Source organism: Odocoileus virginianus, chromosome 1 (genome assembly GCF_023699985.2).
Source record: "Odocoileus virginianus isolate 20LAN1187 ecotype Illinois chromosome 1, Ovbor_1.2, whole genome shotgun sequence".
Lineage (NCBI taxonomy): Eukaryota > Metazoa > Chordata > Mammalia > Artiodactyla > Cervidae > Odocoileus > Odocoileus virginianus.
This window is the reverse complement of record NC_069674.1, coordinates 39340969-39366361: the sequence shown is the minus strand read 5'-3', so window position 1 is coordinate 39366361 and position 25393 is coordinate 39340969. Positions and strand designations below refer to the sequence as shown.

General features: G+C 42.1%; 1 protein-coding gene across 1 annotated transcript in view; it reads right to left on the bottom strand.

Moving 5' to 3' along the window:
• Positions 1-25393, bottom strand: part of HECW1 (HECT, C2 and WW domain containing E3 ubiquitin protein ligase 1) — a 447195-nt gene that overhangs the window by 43470 nt on the left and 378332 nt on the right. The window contains 5 exon segments of the mRNA XM_070466974.1: positions 17790-17942; positions 18991-19104; positions 19877-19997; positions 24237-24346; positions 24748-24831. Of these exon segments, the coding sequence (XP_070323075.1) occupies positions 17790-17942; positions 18991-19104; positions 19877-19997; positions 24237-24346; positions 24748-24831 (582 nt within the window).

The window sequence follows — 25393 nt, the reverse complement described above, 5'->3', positions numbered from 1 at the left end:
AGTCCCTCATTCCTCCACCTTTTTTTTAAAAGATAGAAAAAAAAGTTCTGGGGAACTCCCTGGTGCTCCAGTGTTTAGGATTCCACACGGTCACTGCTGAGGGCACGGTTCAATCCCTGGTAGGAGAACTAAGATCTCACGAGCAAAAAAAAGGTCTCAGAGTCAGAAGTGAAGTTTTGCCTTAGGCATCAGTCAATGCATTCTATGCACGGGTACCACAGAAGGACGGAGTTCAGAAACCTATCTCTTCCAAAAGCAGTGGATGTGAAGTGCCCTGCTTGTCTTCCTCTCAGCCCAACGACCTGCATCCATGCCTTCTCCCGCTCCATTACATAGAACAGAGGTTCTTCCTTTTTTTCCTAAGCTAATTTCCTTCTTGTGTCACCAGCCTGTAAGCTGTGACACTTGCCAGGGGCTTCCCTCCAGTCCAGAGGAAGAAGGACTACCCAGGTTTCAGGGTTTCTCTTTTCACTTTTGCCATAGACCTCCTTCCCTCTTGGAGAAGGAAATGGCAACCCACTCCAGTATTTCTTGCCTGAAGAATCCCATGGACAGAGGAGCCTGGTGGGCTACAGTCCATGGGGTCACAAAGAGTCGGACTGACTGAGTGACTAAACACAATTCCCTTCCCTCCTGCCTCCCTGGGGCTCCTGTCCCATCAATTTCTGTCCTTTCTTATAATTCAAATCTTTCCCTCTCTTACATTGTTTCCTCAAAACCTTGGACCCCTTGAGCTGCCCCACCTAGCTGAGCTTCCAGAAAGAGCAGTGATCAGGCTATGGATGGCTAATACAAATGAAACCATGCAGAGCTCCCTTCAGAATGTGAGCACAGTACAAACGGGGGTGGGGGGACATGGTGCAGGTGGGAACAATAAGTTCATCCTTGCTCTGGAGCTGCTCTGGAGTTAGCCTTTGGGAAGTGGAGTCTTGATTCTTTGCAGTCCCCTCTACTTGCAGAACGACATTTCCCTGCTCCCATGACACACCCGTCGTGGTCTGCATTCCCTCTGCTGGGTGCACATTCCTGCACGCTGAGTTCAGGGTTTGGCCCTAAGCTAGTCTCCCATCTCCGCAGCTAATAGTGGGTTCGGCTCTGTCCTGGCATTCCTGCCAGTGGTTTGCTCTGTAATTGTTCCCTCCTCATCTGTGGGAAGACTGAGTTGTGGTACCTGTCCTCCCGCACATGCAGGCCTGCAGGGAGAGGCGGGGTGGCCTGCTGCTGGGCAGGTGACAGAACCACCTGCCTGAACACTCCTCGCCTCCAACCACCCAGAAAAGCCATGGGAATCCTGACTCCGGAAGGGCGTGACTTGGCGCCAAGTTTTGCTCCTGATTGAGTCCAGGAGGCAAATGATGAAAGCAAGTAAGCGAATCACTCCTAAAGAGCACTAATAAATAATTTCATTTCTATGAATTTCTAGAACATACAAAGAAAATAGGTGCTGAAAAGATTTATTCAGTGGTTTCATGGAGTTGAGAAGGGTCAAGGATAGACTGGGAAGGACCATGAGAAGATTTCTGAGGTGAGAGAAAAATTCTTTATCTTTACAGAGGTGCAGGATATAAATGTACATGTTGTTTAGTCACTAAGTTGTGTCTGACTCTTTGCAACCCCCATGGATTGTAGCTCACCAGGCTCCTTTGTCCGTAGAATTCTTCAGGCAAGAATACTGGAGTGGGTTGCCATTTCCTTCTCCAGGGGATCTTCCTGACCCAGGGATTGAACCTTGTCTCTTGCATTGCAGGTGGATCCTTTATTGTCCTAGCTACCAGGGAAGATGGAGTAAAGGGAGGGGGCTGGCAAAATGGGATGGAGAATGGAGACACCAGAGGTGGAGTGAGTGAGGTGGCAGTATAGTCATGTGACATTTCTAATACGCCAGAGGCTCACCATCCAGCACTGGGTCCTCAGAAATAGGAGGGAGCATTTAGGAATTCATGTCTAAGACAACTGCTTCTCTCTAAAACTTAGCTAAGTCGTTTGAACCAAATGAAATTTTAATTGCTAGGGATTTAAAAAAAATTACACACACATAATTTTTTTTTTTTTTTTTTTATACTTTGGAGATTAATCTTTTTTTTTTTAATTTTTTTATTTTTTAATTTTTTTATTTTATTTATTTATTTATTTATTTATTTTACTTTTTTATTAGTTGGAGGCTAATTACTTTACATCATTACAGTAGTTTTTGTTATACATTGATATGAATTAGCCATGGATTTACATGTACTCCCCATCCCAGTCCCCCCTCCCACCTCCCTCTCCACCCGATCCCTCTGGGTCTTCCCAGTGCCCAGGCCCGAGCACTTGTCTCATGTACCCAACCTGGGCTGATTATCCGTTTCACCCTAGATAATATACATGTTTCAATGCTGTTCTCCTGAAACATCCCACCCTCGCCTTCTCCCAGAGTCCACAAGTCTGTTCCATACATCTGAGTCTCTTTTTCTGTTTTGCATATAGGGTTATCGTTACCATCTTTCTAAAGTCCATATATATGTGTTAGTATACTGTAATGGTCTTTATCTTTATGGCTTACTTCGCTCTGTATGATGGGCTCCAGTTTCACCCATCTCATTAGAACTGATTCAAATGAATTCTTTTTAATGGCTGAGTAATATTCCATGGTGTATATGTACCACAGCTTCCTCATCCATTCGTCTGCTGATGGGCATCTGGGTTGCTTCCATGACCTGGCTATTATAAACAGTGCTGCGATGAACATTGGGCACACACATAATTTTTATATAAATTCATTAACATGCTCATGGATGCTTTTAAAAATTATAATTGGTTTTGTCTTCTTGAGCAGTCAGCTCCGTTGGCGGCTCTCTCCTCATCTCATCTCCTGGGACCCATGTTGACTAAGATGTATTCTTCCATCTTTTTCATCTAAATCATTTAATCATATTATTTGTTGCTGTTCAGTCACTCAGTCATGTCCAACTCTTTGTGACCCAATGGGCTGTAGCACGCCAGGCTTCCCTGCCCTTTACCATCTCCTAGAACTTGCTCAAACTCAGGTCCATTGAGTTGGTGATGCCATCCAACCATCTCATACTGTTGTCCCCTTCTCCTCCTGCCTTCAATCTTTCCCAGCATCAGGGTCTTTTCTGAGTTAGCTCTTCACATTGGGTGACCAAAGTATTGAAGTTTCAGTATCAGTCTTTCCAATGAATATTCAGGATAGATTTCCTTTAGGATTGACTAGTTTGATCTCCTTGCATTCCAAGGGACACTCAAGAGTCTTCTCCAACACCACAGTTCAGAAGTATCAATTCTTCGATACTTAGCCTTCTTTATGGTCCAACTCTCACATCCATACATGACTACTGGAAAAACCATAGCTTTGACTAGATGGACCTTTGTTGGCAAAGTAATGTCTCTGCGTTTTAAAATGCTGTCTAGGTTTGTCATAGCTTTTCTTCCAAGGAGCAAGTGTCTTTTAATTTCATGGCTGTAGTCACCATCTGCAGTGATTTTGGAGCCCAAGAAAATAAAATTTGTCACTGTTTCCGTTGTTTCCCCATCTATTTGCCATGAAGTGATGGAACTGGATGCCATGATATTCATTTTTTGAATGATGAGTTTTAAGCCAGCTTTTTCACCTTCCTCTTTCACTTTCATCAAGAGGCTCTTTAGTTCCTCTTCACTTTCTGGATAAGGGTGGTGTCATCTGCATATCTGAGGTTATTGATATTTCTCCCAGCAATCTTGATTCCAGCTTGTGCTTCATCCAGCCCAGCATTTTGCATGATGTACTCTGCATATAAGTTAAATAATCAGGTTGACAATATACAGCCTTGACATACTTCTTTCCCAATTTGGAACCAGTCTGTTGTTCCATGCCTGGTTCTAACTGTTGCTTCTTGACCTGCATATAGGTTTCTTAGGAGGCAGGTAAGGTGGTCTGGTAATTCCATCTCTTGAAGAATTTTCCAGTTTGTTGTGATCCACACAGTCAAAGGCTTTAGTGTAGTCAATGAAGCAGAAGTAGATGTTTTGCTGGAATTTTCTTGCTTTTCCTATGATCCAATGGATCATATACTAATTTATTTGTATTTACATATCTATCTATATTTATATACATACAGGTTTTTTGTCATTATTTTACAGTTTTTAAATTGTGTTGTTCATACTTTTTTGCTTTTCTTCCCTCAACAATATCTTAAAGAAATTCCCCTCCATCACCTGGTAAGATCTAACTCAGCCTTTTAACACCTCATGTCACTGTGCAGTGTGGAGCTGCTGTGATGAAGTTAACTGGTCTCTGCTGATAGATACTTGGGATGCTTCTACATTTGTGTCTTCACAAACAAGGCTGAAATAAACATCCTGGTATGTTTTGTTAGGGAAGATAGGATAGCTTTTAGAAGTTTACACTGGAGAACTATGTGCCTAGGTTGGATTCCTGTCTCTTCCATTTACCAGTTGTGTTACCCTGGGCAAGTACTGAACCTGTATGGGTATCAGTTTCCTAATTTATTAAATAGGGGGATCATAATAGCATGTGCAGCTCATGCAAAGCCTTTACAAAGAAACCTGGTCCATAATAAAGGCTCAATAAATATTAACTTTTATTATGAGTCCTTATAGCAGTGCTTTTATTTCTATGAGATAGAATCATGGGCCAAAGGGTATATGGGTTTAAAAGTTTTAGTATATATCATTGATTGTGATTTGAAAAAAAGGCTACCGAAAGTCATGTTTCTACTGGAAATGCAAGAGAATAATCTTTCACCCATATCCCCTTGAAAAGATACAATTCTTTTTAATTTTTGCTAATTTGATTATTATAAAGTGATACATCATTGTCATTTTATTTATCCATGGTAAAATTGAAATTCTTTTCATGGGTTTGTTGATTACTTGGATTTTTCTTCTCTGAACAGTTTTTTAAATTTTCTTTGCTGATTTTTTCTCGCATTGTTTCTCTTCTTTTCACATTAGAAGAGCTCTTTTAAATCTATATTACAGATTTTCAATCTCTGATTTTTCTGATTTACAAAGATTATTTTTCAAAATCAAAACTTACCTTTTGCCTTTGTGGTGTTTTTTTGCCATAAAAACTATTTTCATTTTTATACATTTAAATATATCTTTCTTTTCTTTTACAGATTCTAGGGTTCAAATCTTGACCGAAAAAGTCTCTACTCTTCAAAATTTCTCGTTTGTTTTCTATTTCCAAAAATGTTTATTCTAGAATATATAGAAAGTTCTCTAGAGTTTCTCGAAGAAATTTTACTGTCATATTTTTACATGTGCTTTAAACTAGAGAGGAATTTAACACCCCCTCCCCCCGCCCCGCCTTTTTTGTTTACACAGTCAGTTGTTTTGGCATCATTAACTGAGTAGTCCATTCTTTTCCAACTGAATTAAAGCGTAATCTTTGTCATATAAATCTCACACAACCTTAGGTCTTTTTCTGCATAATGCAAGTGTTGAAAAAGAGTGTTCTCTTTAATAGTTGTGAAAGCTTTACTAGAGGTTTCTTACAAGTTCTGAAGAAAGCTGGGTTAAGAAGCAGATACAGTCACAATCAGACATGCATATTTTATGGTGACTTCACAACTAATGTGTGCACTGAGCTTCTCCAGGGCATTGCTAGGAAGGCTGCTTAGATTCAGCCAGGGCTGGGACCAGGGAAGCTCTTGTAGGCGCCTACAAAGGAACACAGGGGCTGCTGCTGGGATGGCGTGGGGGTGGGGGAGCTTATCTGACCCATGACTCAAACGAACAAGACCCACTGAGCTATTCTTCCAGGAGGGGCCTTTGGGGGTTGAAGGGCCAGGACACATTCAGTGGAATCTCATGATACTGTGGTTTCTACCTACTAATTCAGGCTCTGCAGATGTAGCAAGGGATATTTAAAGTGTGTTATCCAGGACTTCTTAAGTTCCATAAAACTCTACAATTACACTTAATACCCACTTGGCCAAACTCTAAACATGCTCCAAGAGGCCTCCCTCCCGCCTCCACCTCCTCTTGCTAAAGACCTGAAAACAGATTTCTGCCACCCAGGTTGTGTCTGCTTGGAAAGGGAGAGGGCATGGCAGGGGCACAAGGACAGGGAGGAGCCTGCTTCACAGTTAGGAGAGGTTCTCGGAAATTCTGGCTTGAGAGGGCCCAGAATTTCTGGTTATAATATTGATAGGTTAAATTTGTCACCATCACTAACATGAAATGAACACTCGTATCTTCTGGTGGTTGCACAGAAACTGATTAAACAACATCAGATCTCTAACTCTAGCTTCTGGAAGTTCTTCTCACACTGACAATTACGTAAAGAATGACTCATATCACAACAATGTCTTAAAATGATACATTAACAAACAGTGCATGTTGACACTCTGGCACTCTTACTCAAAAGAGTTCACCTTTTTCAGTTGTTTAGTGCATCTTAGATTTGCTCTGGGAAAAGTGGTACTCAGAATCATTGAGACAGATAAAGAATTTTCAGTGGTGATTTCAGAGAGAACAATGAGTAGAAACTTAATTGACACTCAACAATGATCTCCATTTTTCTGAATCCCAAATATTCTGAACTAAAAATTGAAATGAGATTGAAACTCTCACAACCAAGGAGTTTGAATTGAGTATTATTCCTTCTATCCATCCATCGATCCACGTACCCACCCACCCCTCTACCCATTCATTCATCCTCCTACCCATCTATCCACCTACCCATTCATCCATTCATCCATCCATCCACCCACTCATCTACCCATCCATCCATCCACCCACCCATCCACTCATCTACTCATCCATTCATCCTCCCTTCTTCCCTCTCTCCCTCCTGTCCTTTGTTTCTTGTCTTCCTTCCACACATATTTATTGAGTGCAAAGTCTATAACTAGGAAAGCAAGACCTTGTTCTCTCAAATAAATAGTAAGGAGTTAGTAAATAATAAATAGTAAGACAAATAGTAAGGAGTTACAACTGTACAATATAAATCTAAAATACACTTTATTTCAGAGAGTGGTAAGTTCTGTCGATATAATGAGTCAAGAAGTTAAGCTGGAGAATTATAACTGGCTGGGCTGTTTTAAATTGAGTGCTCAGCTTATTATCAGAGAAATGCAAATCAAAACCACAATGAGGTACCATTACATGCCAGTCAGGATGGCTGCTATCCAAAAGTCTACAAGCAATAAATGCTGGAGAGGGTGTGGAGAAAAGGGAACCCTCTTACACTGTTGGTGAGAATGCAAATTAGTATAGCCACTATGAAAAACAGCGTGGACATTTCTTAAAAAGCTGGAAATAGAACTGCCATATGACCCAGCAATCCCACTTCTGGGCATACACACCGAGGAAACCAGATCTGAAAGAGACACGTGCACCCCAATGTTCATCGCAGCACTGTTTATAATAGCCAGGACATGGAAGCAACCCAGATGCCCATCAGCAGACGAATGGATGAGGAAGCTATGGTACATATACACCATGGAATATTACTCAGCCATTAAAAAGAATTCATTTGAATCAGTTCTAATGAGATGGATGAAACTGGAGCCCATTATACAGAGCGAAGTAAGCCAGAAAGATAAAGACCATTACAGTATACTAACACATATATATGGACTTTAGAAAGATGGTAACGATAACCCTATATGCAAAACAGAAAAAGAGACTCAGATGTATAGAATAGACTTGTGGACTCTGGGAGAAGGCGAGGGTGGGATGTTTCAAGAGAACAGCATTGAAACATGTATATTATCTAGGGTGAAACAGATAACCAGCCCAGGTTGGGTACATGAGACAAGTGCTCGGGCCTGGTGCACTGGGAAGACCCAGAGGGATCGGGTGGAGAGGGAGGTGGGAGGGGGGACTGGGATGGGGAATACATGTAAATCCATGGCTAATTCATTTCAATGTATGACAAAAACTACTGTAATGATGTAAAGTAATTAGCCTCCAACTAATTAAAAAAAAATACTAGCAAATGTAATAAAAAATAAATAAATAAATTGAGTGCTCAGGGAAGGCACTTAGAGGAGATGTTTCAGCTGAAACATGAATTTTTCCTATCCAGGCATAAAGATTTGAAAACACATGCATTGTGTACTATTCATAATTTATTAGACATAAAAGTAAGTTTGGAGCTTTCCACATTTACGCTTTTGTTTTTTATACCTCCATTCAAAATAGATGAGAACTTTTTACCTGGTATTTTTGTATGTATCATTTTATGCAAGTGGGACATTTAATACAATGAACACCCCTACTGCCTATGGTGGTGATGGTGGTTTAGTTGCTAAGTTGTGTCAGACTCTTGTGACCCCATGGACTGTAGCCTGCCAGGCTCCCTTGTCCATGGAATTCTCCAGGCAAGAATACTGGAGTGGGCTGCCATTTCCTTCTCCACCCACTGTCTATAGTCCATCACTAAATTTTGCTCATTTTTTCATTCTTCTGAAATAACTTTTCATTCCCACTGCTTTCACCCTAGTTTGATTCTTTATCCTATTTTCAAACAATTATTTCAAAGAACTGCCACTTAAATCCAACACCTCCAGTTTCCTCTCCAATCCATCTACTTATATCCAGAGTTAACTTTCTAGAATACAGACCTACTCAAGACATTCTTTCTCCTAAAAAACACACTGACATGTTCATGATAAAACCCAAACTCCCTAGATGCCATTAAATGCCCTTCCCTCTCTGGTGCAAGAAGCCTTTACAGCTTTTCTTTTCTCTGTTTTGCAGTCAAACACAACTGACATCTGTTTGTTCACCTGCCATCCCTCTGGGAATTTCGGGCCCTCTCCCTGGAAGTTTCGTTTCCCCACCTCTGCCAGCCAACTATTCTCACTCATTTTTAAAGCTCCTTATACCTGATAACTATGTAATGTGCTAAGTGCTATAATAGAAGTACAGATAGCATTTATCACATTGTATTGCAATTTGCCCAGAGGGGAAATAGAGGGGGCTAGAACCTGATACTGAAGTCAGGTTTTCTGGGTTCCAGCCCCAGCTTGGTCTGTGATTATCTCTGTGAGTTTGCTAATGTTTGCACCTTATTTTCTTCTATAGCCTGGGTTTATCCTATAGCCCTGGGTTATAGGGCTATTGGAAGTGTTTAGAATAGTGCTTGGCATGTTTAACAAATTTTCAATGAATGTTTTATTGTTTAGCTTTATATTCACTTCTGTATCTTGAGAGACATAAAATCAGCATATAATGATGATTAAAAGGATAAAAAGATCAGCATGAGTACCTCATTAATATGCAAATGGAAATCATAATCAAAGAATAAAGATAAGGAATTTGGAATATTACTTTAAGATTTCTGGGTCAAAGACACACACAGTGGACACATACAGTTAAGGAAGTGATAATATTTTTAGTGAATGAACTGAAAGTCCTGAATTGTAGAGGCTCTTTCAGATATTTTAATCCCTGTCCTGCACTCCTCATGGGTTTCCCACCATTTTCTGTCCCACTATGTGAACCTGGGGACAGGCCATTATTGCTGCAATAGTTGGCGATTCCTTGCCCTCTGGTCCATGGTTGGCTTGGCCAGTGGGACTGGTGGGTGGAAGAAGGACGCTGTGCTCTTTCCTGGCCTTTCTCTGCCTGACTTAGGGTGGGCAGGGCTGTGTCCACATATGATCACAGTTCCTATGGGAGGCCCAACGGGGTTCCAGCTCCACCTCCTCTCTCTTACTTGGCATGAATGTTAGCCTTGCACATTTTAACAGTGTCCTTATCAACTTGGAAATTCTGTGGTACAAATGTTGCTAGAGTTGCTCCAGGTTTTTGCTCAGAACCCATCAATTCCCACCTTTAGCAGGACTTAACATAAACCTTTAAGTTAGAGGGTCCAGAGATAAGAAAGATAGCTACAAATAAAAACACCAGCTGGGAACAAGATGGCAATGAATCTGACCTCCGACAGACCCTGAGTCTCATCAGACACTGATATTTACTATATTAGCATATTAAATGACACACCTACCCTTGATCATGACTGGACATTAAGTATCAAAAAAGGTTAGGGGTGTGGCATCATACTCCCTTGAAAAAGCCTTGCCCCTTCCCCAGTAGACTAAAGCATAGGTCTCCTCATCATTAGCCTCATTCCTTCTCCCTTTGTCTTTACTCCTAAAAATTAAATCCCTCTCATCTGGTGGGTAAGAAGTTGACCTGTGAATTTAGTCCTTGCTTCTCCATTCTTTGGTTATTGAATAAAGCTTGTGCTGTATCAATCTCAGCTTCAGTTTCCTTATTTGGCTGCTCTAACCAAAGGGAAGGGGAAAAAGAAACTTCCTTCCATGCCACTGCAGACAGCCTCTGGGACTAGGGCCAAAGCAGGGTCCATACAACCTAATTGGGTAATACAAATGCGTAATGAAACAATTATGGAAAGTCCTTTTAGGCTGAAGTTCAAAAAAATAGATTTTTTTTTCAGTTTACTTGTTATGTGTGTATAGAATCTTCACCATATTTATTCATGTTAGTATCTCTCAGCACTTCACTAGAACCAGAGGGAAGGAGGTAGAAACCCCATGGCTGATATGAGGCTTTTGATTTCCAGGCTGCATCCCAGCATATGCAAAGCCCACACACAGCAAGCAGGAAGCAGCGAATTTCCAGTAGCTACAGTCAGGGAGGAGCTAGCAGGGGAAGGACCTGGGGTCAGAGGCCTCTCTGCCCATCTCTGGGGTACTGCCTGGCCTGGAGGTGACTGACGGAGGCCCATAGTGCAGGCGCAGTGTGGGTAGGGTGACCTTGTGTCAGTAATAAGTAGAGTGTGGGCATCGGGCAGAGCTGAGTGCAAAGCTCCCAGGGGACATGTGCGTTTGTTGCTGACATTGTAAGGGAGTTACAACCACAGATGACAAATGAAAGTGTGACCTTTGAGCAATTAACAGCCCCTGGATTATATGAGCCCTCTGTCTTAATGGCCCTGGTACAAGGAAGTGGCTCATGTGGCTTGTGAGACAAGGCTTACTCATGTACCCAAACTTCAATGAAATACTCTTTGGAACACCTTAAGTGCCAGGCCTGTGCTAGAGTAAAATAAGACAGACTCATCTCTGCTTTCATGGCGCTTACTCTCTAGGCAGACGCAGACAAAACAGAGTGTGGGACACAGAAGAAGGCCAGTGAAAAGACAAAGGACTTGAATAATAATTTTAAAAATGACCCGTGCAAAGAGGCCTTTTCCAGCCACACCCAAGCAATGTTCCATCCAGGGTGATGTTTAATCCAGTAAAGCTGATCGATTTTGTCTCTGTTTGTTTCTGGCCTACAGGCCTGTCTGCCGAAGGAAGAGAGGGCAGGGGGCAGGAGTCACTTCTTTTCCAGGCAGACCCCTGTCCTGGCCCATCCTGTGTTAGGGACAATTTCCAGCTTTGTGAGGTCAAGGCTCTGACTGTGACGAGCCCTGTAACCTTTCGGTCTCTGTTTTCTTATGAGTGATGCGTTGGTCATAGTAAGTGTGGGCGAAGTGTCCTGGGGAGTGAGGGAGGGAAGAGGCCCAGGTGCCTATATCTGAGGTCAGCCACAGCGCCGCACACCCGGCCAACGGGTCAGCGCCACCTGGTCGGTCCAACGGATCTGAGAACTCAGGGTTCAGGTTTCCTCAGTGGCACCGTTCCACCCCTGCCCCCACTGTAGGAGTCACAGTGACAAAGCCTCAGGCAGGGGTCTCAGCACCCACTTGCTGCCCACACTTGATGCAAGGCCTGGAGTGACTTCATTCGGGTGTTGAACCTTCCTGGGTGCACTTTTGTTAAAATGGCCCAGCACTTGGGTGCCCTCACTTTTCTTGGTAAAACCCCGGCGTGCAGAATGGCTCACAGGAAAACATCCAGAAGGAATAACTGCAGCGCTACCATCTAGTTCAAATGCCCACAGCCCAGCAGGGCTTCCTTTTCAAAGTTAAAGCAGACTCAGCCCCAGTGGCTCAAGTTCTGTCCACTGGTTATGACCTCCTCCCTCCCCTAGGGCCCCTGAGGCACTAATGAAACACGAGTCCCACCCTGTGTGAGGGTCATGGTACAATCTGGGAGCAGTACTGGCTTTGCATTTAGGCTTTTCTGTCAGTCAGGGGCTTAGGAGACTGAGGCTCAGACTCAGAGCCTCAGAGCAGACAGGAGGTCCCAGATCACTTCATAACAACCCACCACTCAATGTGAACTCTCACCTGCCTGAGCTCTGTTCAGAGTGCTAGGTGCTCAGAAAGTTCCCTGCCATTTTGCTTCTGGGCTACACAGCAATATTTTCAATGTAGGAACAGCAGTGGGTGCAAGTCCTCAAGTCCTTTCCTTTGAAAAGACAGCAGGTGACTAGCCCTCTGGGCCAGACTTTTTCACACCTTTGATTTTTATAAAGGATCCATCCAGAGAACTTTGCTAATTCTTACATCTCTGTGGTTTCCTTCCTCCAGGTTCTCAGGTGTAATTGACACATTGACACCGCCTCATCCAGCTGGAGATGTGCGGGGACAAGAGCCAGCCTGAGAACAGGGTCTAGGCAGCTGGCAAGGCATCTGTTGAGGACACTCTCAAGTTGTAATGAGTTGGCCAGAAGGCCAGCGAGTCTCCTGTGCATTCGATCAGGCCTTTGTCTGTAGCCTTTCCTACGTCACTCCTGTGCTTGACTCCAAGGTTTCCTCCAGAACCCTCGGTCCCCTTCACATCACTTAAGTGAGGGCACTTAACCTCATGTACCTCTGTCACTATCCAAACACAGCTCCCGTGGTCATCTGACTGTTCTTCCTCCCCTGATGTCCTAAGCTCTGTCCTCGAAATCCTGTGCTCTGAATCCCTGGGGACCCCTTTTTATTGTCAGTACACTCCCTCCAGCTTCTGCCTTCTTGGACTGCCTTCTTCCCCACAAGCAGGTCTTCATTGGAGCACCTCCATCCCTGTCCTATTCCTCCCAAGCTGGGGCCCTCTGGCCACTCGTTCTCAGCTTCCCCCAGGGACCTGGGGCTCTGGCCATCCCGGACTCATCAGTATCCTCCACCTCTGTGAGCTCCCATCTCCTCCTCTCCTCCCTCCTCCTGAGCCAGTCTGCCTGTGTTGTTGTTGCTGTTCAGTTACTCAGTCGTGTCCGACTCTTTGTGACACCATGGACTGCAGCACGCCAGGCTTCCCTGTCCTTCACCAATTCCTGGAGCTTTCTCAAACTCATGTCCGCTGAGCCAGTGATGCCATCCAACCATCTCATCCTTTGTCAGCCCCTTCTCCTCCTGCCCTCAATCTTTCCCAGCATCAGGGTCTTTTCCAATGAGTCAGATCTTTGCATCAGGTGGCCAAAGTATTGGAGCTTCAGCTTTAGCATCAGTTCTTCCAATGAATATTCAGGATTGATTTCATTTAGGATGGACTAGTTGGATCTCCTTGCAGTCCAGGGGACTCTCAAGAGTCTTCTCCAACACCACAGCTCAAAAGCATCAATTCTTCAATGCTTAGCCTTCTTTACATCCAACTCTCACATCCATACATGACTACTATAAAAACATAGCTTTGACTATACAGACCTTTGTCAGCAATGTAATGTCTCTGCTTTTTAATATGCTGTCTATGTTTGTCATAGCTTTTCTTCCAAGGAGCAAGCGTCTTTTAATTTCATGACTGTGTTAGTGTTTCCCAATCTCAGTTTCCAGCCCAGATTTCCAGGGCAATAATCCAGGTATGCACTAACATACCCACCTGTATTTATAATGGAACCTGAAATTTCTACCTGTCAAAGAGTGAATTCCTCCTCTTTCCTCTAAATATCATCTATTTCATGTAATTCTCATCACAGTGAATGTCTCAACCCATCCCATGGTGCAACCAGAAACCTTGGGCTTATTCTGTATTTCTCTATCCCTCTCACCTCAATGGTCAAACAATAAAACAACTAGCTGAGTCTCCTCTCCCTCTGAGACATTCTTAAGGTTAGTTCCCTCCTTTCTCAGGCCCCACTTCTGCCTCAGTTTGGATTCTGTTTGTCCCTGTGACGTATCAACCGCTCTGGAGCTGGTCTCAGCTCTTTCCAGCCTTTCGTCCTCAAAATTTTCCCCATGTTACGGCAAGATTTACTTTTTAAAAACACAAACCAGTGACAGTATTCTCTTTATGGGATAAGACCATCTGCCTCTCTGTCTCCAGCCTCATTCCCACAATCCCAAAAGCCATTTTCTGTTCTGATCTGTCTACACTGCTTGCCAAAGGCTTCATTTCCTCTCGTACATTTCAATTCTTGTTTCTAATATTGGCTTCTCAAAACACTTTTCTCCTCTGCTCTGTTGAGTCTCCTACTCAACTATCAGTAAAGATTGGCACATATATCCACTCTTTTTCATAAAAAAAAATAGCAACAACATAAAAAAGATGGCACAATTATTCCCTTTTTATGAGATTCCCTGGTTTTATTCCTCACTGCACCATCCCCTGCCTTGGGTTGAATGAAACATTTTCCTTCATGATTTAATACAATTCCCAGGCTTGTCTATGTATCTCAGACTTACACACACATGTATTATGTATGTATAATTTGGCATTTAAGATACTATAGTGGAATTACAGATTTACTCATGTGCTCTCTCCCTTTGAGGGAAGAAATCTCGTTCACTTCATTTTTGTATTCTCCCAACACATAGCATGTACTTGATTTACAACTGTTCAGTTAACGAATGTATCCCCACAACACCCACCAAAGTCCTATATGCTGTAATATTTGTGAAAGTATTTCCTCAGTGATTGCTAACTCTAATTCATGACCTCTAAGACACCATCTTAAATTTCATGCACATAGACTGAGAGAATTGGGGAATTATATGAAGTATAATCTGCATACATTTGTAGCCTTTAAAAAATTATTTATTTATTTATTTATTTTTGGCTGTGCTGGGTCTGCATTGATGCGGGTGGGCTTTTTCTAGCTGTGAGTGGGGGCTACTCTCTAGTTGTGCTGTGTGCATTTCTCATTGTGGTGGCTTCTCTTGCTGCAAAACAATGAGCTCTGGGTGCGCAGGCTTCAGTAGTTGTAGCACATGAGCCCAGTAGCTGTGGTTTGTCGGCTCTAGAGCTCTTGGGCTTCAGTAGTTTTGTGCACAGGCTTAGTTGCCCTGAGGCATGTGGAATCTTCCCAGACCAAGGATCAAACCTGTGTGCCCTGCTTTAGCAGGAGGATTCTTAAGCACTGGACCCAGGGAAGTCCCACATATATTCTTGTTTCATGGGGGTATGGTACTCTCCACTGTCTGAGTGAACCCTACCTGAATGTGACTAAGTTAGAGCTGGTCTTCAATTCTTAGCCCTAAATCTTCTCTGTAATGACTTCCTGCTCTGCCCACACCATCAGCTGTGTTTCTGCCTCCCAAGCTACATCATCCACTTACTTGATAAGTTACATGAAAAGAAACAACCAAGGCAAAAAGCAACAAAAAGCAACAACATTTGCTTCTTAACTTGTGCCAAACACTTGAAGCACATGCCCTGAGCAGGCACATGTTGCTCAGCTCAAGAGCTGACTCATACAAATCAGTGAAGTTAGATCACTCCTTCACACCATACACAAAAATAAACTCAAAATGGCTTGAAGACTCAACTATAACACTTGACACTATAAAACTCCTAAAAGAGAGCATAGGCAAAACATTCTCTGACATAAATTGACCAATGTTTTCTTACGTCAGTCTCCCAAGGCAAGATAATTAAAAGGAAAAGTAAACAAATGGGACCTAATCAAACTTAACAAGCTTTTGCACAGCAAAGGAAACCATAAACAAAACAAAAGACAATCTACGGGTTAGGAGAAAATATTTGCAAATGATGTGGCTGATAAGGGCTTAATTTCCAAAATGTACAAACAGCTCATACAACTCAATAACAAAAAAGCAAACAATGCAATAAAAAAATGGGCAAAAGATCTAGAGAGACATTTCTCCAAGGAAGACATACAGATGGCCAGTAGGCACGTGAAAGGATGCTCAACACTGATAAATATCATAGAAATGCAAGTCAAAACTACAATGAGGTATCACCTTACACAGATCAGAATGGCTATCATTTAAAAGTCTACAAATAATAAATGCTGGAGGGAGTGTGGTGAAAAGGGAACCCTTCTACACTGTTGGTGGGAATGTAAGTTGATGCAACCACTATGGAGAACAGTATGGAGGTTCCTCAAAAATACTAAAAATAGAGTTACCATATGATTCAGCAACCCCACTCCTGGGCATATATCTGGACAAAAGTATAATTCAAAAAGACATATGTACCCTTATGTCCGAAAAGATACATGAATCCTTACGTTCATAGCCACACTATTTACAATCGGCATTACATGGAAACAACCTATGTCCATCAATAGATGAACGGATAAAGATGTGGTACACATACACAACGGAATACTACTCAACCACAAAAAGAAAGAAATAATGCCATTTGCAGCAACCTGGATGGACCTGGAGATGATCACACTAAATGAAGTAAGTCAGAAAGAGAAAGACAAATACCATATGATATCACTTAAATGGAGAATCTAAAATATGACACAAATGAACTTACCTTTGAAATAGAAACAGACTCAGACATAAAATAACAGACTTAATGGTTGCCAAGTGGGAGAGCAGGGGAGGAGGGATGGGTTGGGAAGTTGGGATTAGCAGATGCAAACTATTATATATAGAATGGATAAACAACAAGGTCTAACTATACTGCACAGGGAACTATATTCAATATCCTAAGATAAACCATAATGGAAAATAATATGAAAATATATATATATTATACATGTATATACATGTATAACTGAATCACTTTATTGTAAAGTAGACATTAACACAACATTTTAAATCAACTATACTTCAATACAATAAACTTGAAAAAATTAAAGAAAAAGAAGAACTCAGAGGTGAGAGTGTTTGGAGAGAGAAGTTATGGGCTGTAGCTGGCAGCCTTAGCAGAGGTGGGTTGTTCTGATACTATGAAATCAAATTATGGGGATTTGGGCTGTAAGCCCAGTGGTCAGGTGTTATCCCAGAAGCTCCCTTCACCAGCAGCCCCATGACACACCATCAGTAGGTTATGTCAGATAAGAACCATGTCAGCAGTTCCCAGGACTCATTTCCCTCCTGATGAAAGGAGCTCCTGCAGTGAAATCAGGGGTACTTTTCAAGTCACATGTGGGGGTGACAAAACAGGAAAGTGCATGCATCCTAGTTTTCCCATGCAGCTTTCTGGAAACTTCCACCCATACCTGAGGTATCTCAGCCACAGAAGTGCACAGAATTGACTGATACTGATCTTCTTACTCATTTCAGTAAGTGGTAATTGCCTCAAGATGAGAGGACCAAAGACATGTTGCACTTTTAAGTCAGAAGGATGATGAGAGATCATCTAACCCAAAAGCCTTATTTTAAAGCAAGATGCAGAAGCTGATGGGCACAGTGCAAAAGCCATCAGTCCAAGATCAGAGACTCTCAAATCCATGAGTACCTTCAGGAAGCCCTCCCTGGGAACGCTTAGGATTTTAGTAGAATTATCAACACTCAGGACCTATATCTACTTACCTCATTGTCTCCTCTGAAGAAAAACTGTAGTATCTTACATCAGTGTGAAGTTGATAGGAAATTTGCAGCATCTTTAGTGATTCATTTTGTATTCTGGGTGAAAACTAGCAGAGAACTTTGTTTCCGGTGCTTTGTCACTTACTCTCATCACCCCTCATGACGTTGGGCCACTGCTCCAAACACAATGGTCCTCAAGGAATACCACTGACTTCTGACTGAGAAAGACCAGAACTTTCCAACATGAGAAAGTGAAAATTCAAGCTCTTACCATTCAAGATGGTTTTCTACAAAGGCAGACATGGGGCTAATCTGCACGGTGTAGGTGTCGTTGGCAGAGTACTCGAAGAGTCCGTAGTAAGGGTTAAAGAGCTCCTGAGACAGAAGGAAGAAGAATTCTCTCGAAGGACCACTGTAATCCAGGCTGCAAAGGAAGCAGAGGCCCGGGAAGTTCATTACATGAGGGTGGTGGGGGACCTGTCTCTATGCGGGACCTGGCTTGCCTTTTCAGAGTCAGTGCCAGGAAAGTAGAGGGCAGCCTCTGCTCTTTACAATGGATCCCAAGGGAAGTATAATTTGCTGAAGAAAATGAGGATGCATGATTGGTTTGAGGATGATGTTCTTAAACATTTATGGTACTGTTCCTTAAACTTCTTCTTCAATCACATCACACCTATTGGATAAAACACACAGCTGGTCCTCAGCTGGACTTTGTCGTGGGAGACAGAAAAGAATTTCCTGGGATGGTGTATTGTGTGCATGCACATGAATTGAAAACACTTTCTGCTAAGTTCATCCTGCTATGCCCCCCTGGGTGGGCATGCTTTCCACAGTTGAGATGGTTTGCTATGAAATCACTGAAATTATATGAAAAATTTGGTAAATAGTCATACATGTGTTTCCCTGGTGGCTCAGTCATTAAAAAAATCCGCCTGCAGTGCCAAAGACCTGGGTTTGACCCCTGGGTTGGGAAGATCCCCTGGAGCAGGAAATGGCAGCCCACTTTAAGATTCTTGCCTGGTAAATCCCCTGTTAGAGGAGCCTGGCAGGCCACAGTCCATGCGGCTGGCAAGACTTAGCAACTCAACCACTACCATCACCAGCCACACGTGTGCACGCCTGGGGAGAGAGCTCTTTGATCAGATACTCAGAGGGCTGGGGACACCAAGGGGATACCTTTCAGGGTATATGCTGGAAAAGTAAAGATCTAGTAGCTTGGTCTATACTTTGGGCTTATACTTTGACCATGTGACCTCAGATTCTAGAACACACCAATCATCTTAAGCTTTTGGAGAACATGAAGTTCAAACATTGGCAACACCTGGAGAGAAAGGCCTCCTGGGAGGATATGATCAGCACCACCTTGGGGCAAAAGCTTAAAGTCACCCTGCTCCTTGAGGAAAATCACCCAAGACCCGGGGGCTCTGGTCTACCCACACTGAGGTGTCTACAAGAAAGTTCTGGTGGCTCACCCCTCCTCTCCAACAAAGGTGATGTAGAGCTTGTTTCGCTGGAGCTCCTTCCGGGAATAGGCCATCACCTGGTTGAAGGTTCCCTCCAACAGGTGGTCTCGACGAATGATGAGCCTAGAAATGAGAAGCCATGTGGGTGGGTAGTTGGGGCTTGGGCTCCAGTGTTCGGGAGTGTCCTAGGTGAGGTGTGGGGGCCCAGGCTGACGGTCTTACTCCCCAGACTCTTCATCAAGGTACAGATTCCAGCAGTTCGACTATGGACTTACTCTGTCACTCTTTTGAAAATGATAAAATATCCAGGATAACATGTACTAGTTTATAATGGGACACATTCCATCCATATTATACTATTGTCAGGATATATATATATATATATATATATATATATATTTTATCAATTCTAAAAAGAATCTCTTAAGCTGAATTCCTGAATTTGGGTTCAGCTTTTCAAGATGAAAATAGTAAACATATAGCGGGGAGAAACAACTTCTCACTTAGATCCCCAAATCAAAGCTTTTTGACTAGTGAGTAGTTAAAATTGTCCCAAAAATATGTAAAGGGAAACACAAGAATTTTTATTTAGTTCGAGATTCCTTGTTTTCTGAGAAGGCCTGCCATTGATTTTATACATGGTTTTGTCTGAAATCTACTGTTCTTCCTCTCTCTCCTTACCTTCTCTTCCTGCCCCCCTTCCAATTTCTTAACCTCTTTTCTTCTTTCCAACTTCCTAACTTTTTCTTTCCTCAATTCTATGACCATGACTGATGTCATACCATGGTATCTGATCTCCAGACGAATATTACCAAGTTATAGAGGAGAAAAGGATAGAAACATCTTCCAACTGAATTCGGTGCCAAGCTCAGTGGAGCTCAATTAAATCACTCACTTAATTTTCCCTGGACCCTGACCGAATCCTTTGGCTTCCAGTTTTCGGTAGAAATTGCGGAGCTTGGCCTCAAAGTCTCTCCTATAGGGTGAAGGGGCTCTTGCACTGGCTCTCTGTAAACCTGCAGAGAGAAGCACAAAGGCTGAAGGTCATTGCTTTTTACTGAAGAACAAATATGCAGAGAGCAATGGTAGTGGGAGGCCCAACCAGGGGCACAGTCCTAAGTCCTCGTATTTTTCTACTTCAAGAAGTTTCCCTATCACTCCCTCAGTCAGTTTGATAATAACCAGAAATAATATGATGCAGAGAAAAATAAATTCTGATGACAATAAATAGTTATATCTTCCACTCCATTTCAAATTGTATCTCTCTTCAAAATATCTAGATGAGCATATTTCTTGGCTTAATTGTACTTAAATATTCAAAAATGACATAAATGAAATTAGGCTCTTATAAGTTGCTATAAGTGAATGTAACTACAATGGAGCAACCAAGATTGTAATATATGTGTATATTATACTTCTCCAACTATATTGACCTTGATACTTATATAAACATACCTGTCCACTAGAGCACAGATTATTTAGGGGTTTATATTAGATTATCATGTACCATAAAAGCAAAATTATTAAGAACATTATTATTAATAATAATTCCTTACTCTTTATAGAAGAAGCTTTTGTATCACTTAGAATGCTTTGTAAATGCTTTATTATCTTTATATACCTTTCAATGAAAAAAGGACTGGAAAAAATAACATTCTTTTCTAAGTTTCCCAGATGGCTAGGATCACAATTTGCTCCTGCAACAACTAATGTTTAGTTTATGTTCCAGATATTGAATTTATAATCTGGAGAAGACTTACACCATCAAACTCACAGAAATGAGAATATAATTACAGGTTGAGATGATTGCTACCCATGAAGGAAGAGAACTCAGTTCTCTGAGATCACAGGACACTCTAGTCAAGTTCAGGAAGGCTTCCCTGGGAAACATGTAAAGAGTAAGTAGGCATGAATTAGACTGAGTGAGTTAGGAAAGGCTTCTGTTTAGCTAAGAGAAGAGATGAGCTGGGAGAAGATTCCAGGTGGAGCACCAGCATGGGCAAAGGTACTGAGGCAGGATGGAAAGCGGTGCTCCAGTTTATGTGGAGACAGGGAGTGAGGACCAGAATGATGAGAAACAAAGCTTGGGAGGTAGGCAGGAGGCAGGTCAAGTAGGATAAGGTATTCTCTTTTAAATGATTAAATGCTTTTGTTTAATGTTAAACACCACAGAAAGTTAGTGTGTAGGGGCCAAGATGATGTATCTGGAGTTATAGAAACCTCAGTCTTTCTGCAGTAGAGAGAGAAAACCAGAGAGGTCCAGAATGGATTCAGCCCACCTAAAGTGGACTAGGGTGGGGTCAGTGGAGATGAGAATAGAATAGATTGGAGATGTGTTTAGGAGGCAATGAACTGGATATAGGTAGTAAGTAAAGCTGAGTTTTAGACATTATAATGGAATGGACTTTGGTGACATTCACTGAGATGGGGACAAATGGAAGAAGCACAAACTTGGTCTTTGATGGTGGTAACTCTGAATATTTGATTGTAAAGAGACATAGTTTGAAAGAGAGGAGAATAAAACCTAGCACTGAGTCTTGAGGATGGTAGGAAGGGAAGGATGAGTCTGCAAAGGTGGCCAAAGACATAGATGAAATACCTACTGTGGTGTCACAGAAGTCAACTGAAGAGGTGACTTATGAGAAGGAACCAAGCCACCACTTGAAGAGGACAGTGTCTTTGCTGAAATGCCAGGTTTCAGAATGTAGGTAAAACTAGAATACAAGTCTGCAGGTGCAAGTATAAGTTTCTTCTAGCAGATTTCAGTGTATTTTATAAGATGACTTTCTCACTGCTGGTACTACCACTATGCCCATGGTCACTACTATGCATTTCTTTAATAATTTATGCTTCATGAGGTGTTTTGGTATGCATGAGTCACTATCTCTGTTGCCTCGGGTAAAAGTCATAAAGGTCGAGAAATGTGGGAATCGTAAAATTTAGCATCAAATATTTGGATTACACACTCTAAGATCCTGTGATCAAAGCTAGGAGAGTAAAGAATTAAGGGCTTTGATACATAAGTTGGATGATTGTTTGAGTTCATGGTATCAGTAAAGTCTGACACCAGACAGCTATTAGGAATGCTGATTCTTTAAAAAGAAAAAACTCACCCAAATAATTCTCATTTAGCAAGTAACTCTTTATACTCTCTTAGTTTTTCTAGTTGCAAGATGGTATCTTCACCATGTAATGATGTCAAAACCATACTCTAGTGCTGGAAGTTTGGACCAAAGTGTAGACACGCTGGGGCTTCCCAGGTGGCTCTGTGGTAAAGAACCCACCTGCCAATGCAGGAAACCTAAGAGACATGGGTTTGATCCCTGGGTCAGGAAGATCCCCTGAAGGAGGGCATGGCAACCCACTTCAGTATTCTTGTCTAGAGAATCTCTTGGACAGAGGAATCTGGCTGGCTACAGTCCATGAGGTTGCAAAGTCAGACACGACTTAGAATGCATGCACATAGACACATTATCAGACTGGGACCAAACATCATGAAGACACACAAGTCCCCTAAATGGGAATGCTCTGCTCTCTAGAAGTAAGTCATCCCATGCACACCAGAAACAACTGATTGTGCTGATGCTAGCTCTGACAAAGCTCCCAGTCCTCCTTTTCCCAAGCATGTCATCTTAGTTATGTTGTATGTCAGAGGGAGCACTCATGGAACATTTCCTCAACAATGCCACTGATACACTTGTGGAGGAAGGGATAACAAAGAGATACTGACTTAAAAACAGGTTTTAAGATTAGCAAAACTACCTCTGGGAGATAGTTCTGACTGACATGATGGGGGTACACCAAACAAAAAGGTATTCCAGTTTTAAGAACTGACTCCTTGGAAAAGATCCTGATGCTGGGAAAGATTGAAGGCAGAAGGAGAAGGGGACGACAGAGGACAAGATGGTTGGATGGCATCACCGACTCGATGGACATGAGTTTGAGTAAACTCTGGGTGTTGGTGATGGACAGGGAAGCCTGGCATGCTGCAGTCCATGAGGTCACAAAGAGTCAGACATGACTGAGAAACTGAACTGAACTGAGATATTCTAGACCTATGGCAGTATTGAGTGGCACCAGCTGAGTGAGACATCCCTTCTGGGGGATAGAGCATGTTGCTAAATTCGGTTTCTCTTCTCCATTTCCCCACTGGCTTCAAAAGCAAAGTTTGAAGTCTGACTCTAGAGGTTATGAGATAGGACATTACTAGAGTTTTCAAAACTAACTTCCTTTATGAAATTTTAAAGTTATAAAAATAAATTGAGTTTACCACAAACATCCATGACAACATGACACTGCAAATCAAGACAGTAGGGGAAAAATTTTCAATATCTGGATCTTGTTTGGGAGTATTAATTTGTCTTAAGTTAATTATCTTAATGAACCCAGGAAATAATAGCTTCTCTTTTCACTAAACAGTTCAATATACACTTCCTCATTTGGAATGGAAAATATCCACAAAGAGTATCATGAGTAAATTAATTCTAAGAAAACATCAGGGTAACGATTTCATATCATTTTTAAAAATTCTTAGACATCTTCATGGGGATATAAAGGTGGCCCCTAGTTAGTATGGAATCTAGCAACTCCTTTACAACTTAACAAAAAAAAACCCCCCTCAAATTGGTAACTAATAACATACTGATTCATAAGGCAGAATGTCCCAGAAAGAGCTCTTCCCTTTTAAATGCTTTGAGAATATGCTTTAGAACAAAACAGCAATTTAGAGCAGAGGCCCACAGACTTTGTTGGTAAAGAGCCAGATAGCAAATATTTTAGATGTGGGGGTCCTATGGTGTCTGTCACTACTATTCAGCTCTGCTGTTTGTAGCATGAAAGTTGATGCAAAAAATATACAAACATTCATGTCAATGTATGGCAAAAGCCACCACAATACTGTAAAGTAATTAGCCTCCAATTAAAATAAATAAATTAATTTAAATGAGAAAAATATATATAAACAGGTGTCTCTGGGTTCCAGTAAATCTTATTGATAGACAATGGAACATGAATTTCATTATAATTTTCACATCATGAAATATTAGTTCCACAATAAATGTTTCCAAGTCATTTAAAAATGCAAAACATGTAATAGCTTGGGGGGCATTACTAAAACAGGTGGCAATGTGTCAATACCCAACTTAGTGTGCGTATCATCAGAAAATTGAGAGGAAATAAGGAAGAGAGGGCAGCTTCTTCCAGTGGAAACACAGGTCACCACTAGCAGGAGACAGAGTGCCAGAACCTCAAGTTACCTGGGGAGTTCTGAGGTGAGGAGCAGGGTGAACAGCGGGGAGAGAAGCTGTACCCAGGGTGGAAGGCAGCCTGCAGGGGGACATAGGACATAATTTCTTCTTCAAAGAGACTGCAAAGTAAAAAAAAAAAAAATTAAGTTAGTTCTCTGTCCATGAGAGAATGTTCACGAATTAGTGTAAGAGCAATTACGATTCTCATGAGACAATAAAAGCACTTAGATTCACTTAGATGGGCACAGCCTCACATGTAAACTCTCCCTATTGTTTTAAACCCTAATTAGTCCTACAGCAAGGTCTCCATCAAGGACCACATGTAGCTTGTGATACCCCAGTCGTACGTGTAAAGAAGGAAATGAACAGCAGGTGTAAGGGCGGGTGCCCTACTTCAGTCGCAGCCACTAGAATCTTCTAGAACAAACAATGGGTGTTTTAGTCCAGGCTGTCATGGAGAACCACCCAGAGCAGTTTCTCCAGTTGCTTTTCCAGAATTGTTTCAGGCTCAGCCCCTTACCTCAGCAAAATGACTAGATCTGCATCACAGGATAACTTTTCAAGCCCATGATTACCCTCAGTCCGAATGTAATGGATTTTCTCCCTAGGATAAATGTGGGAAAGAAAATAAGAATTATGCACTGACATAAAAGCTAAGGAATGCGTCCCTTTCCGAACCCCTTACACCTTCAGTAGGGCTGAACAGTGATATTCTAGTGTCCAGAGTATTTTGAGATAGGTTAGGTTCGTATTATAGGTTCCCAGGATGCTCGTCTAGGAACTGTATTTCTCAGACTCACATGGGGACAGGAGCTGAGGAGCACAACACTGGTAGGTCCCTAGAGAGCCACACAGTTGGGAGTGGAGCTGGGAAGGGCCGCTGTGGGCTCATGGTGTTTTAGAAGCCATGGGAGGAAAGAGTGAGGGGACGTCTCTTGAGAAACCTGATGCCTGATGGAAAATGAATTAAGTCCATACTGAGTCCAGAGAAAGTCCAGCCCCAGAATATAGAAGAATCTCCCACATCAATCCAAGCACAGGCATCAATTTGTCTCTGTTTAATTACAACACATGCATTCTGACTTTTTTACAACCTTCAACTCCAATCTGGCAGTTATTCCAATAAGTCTATAGATAAATAGGATTTTTCCTTTCGATCAAATAAA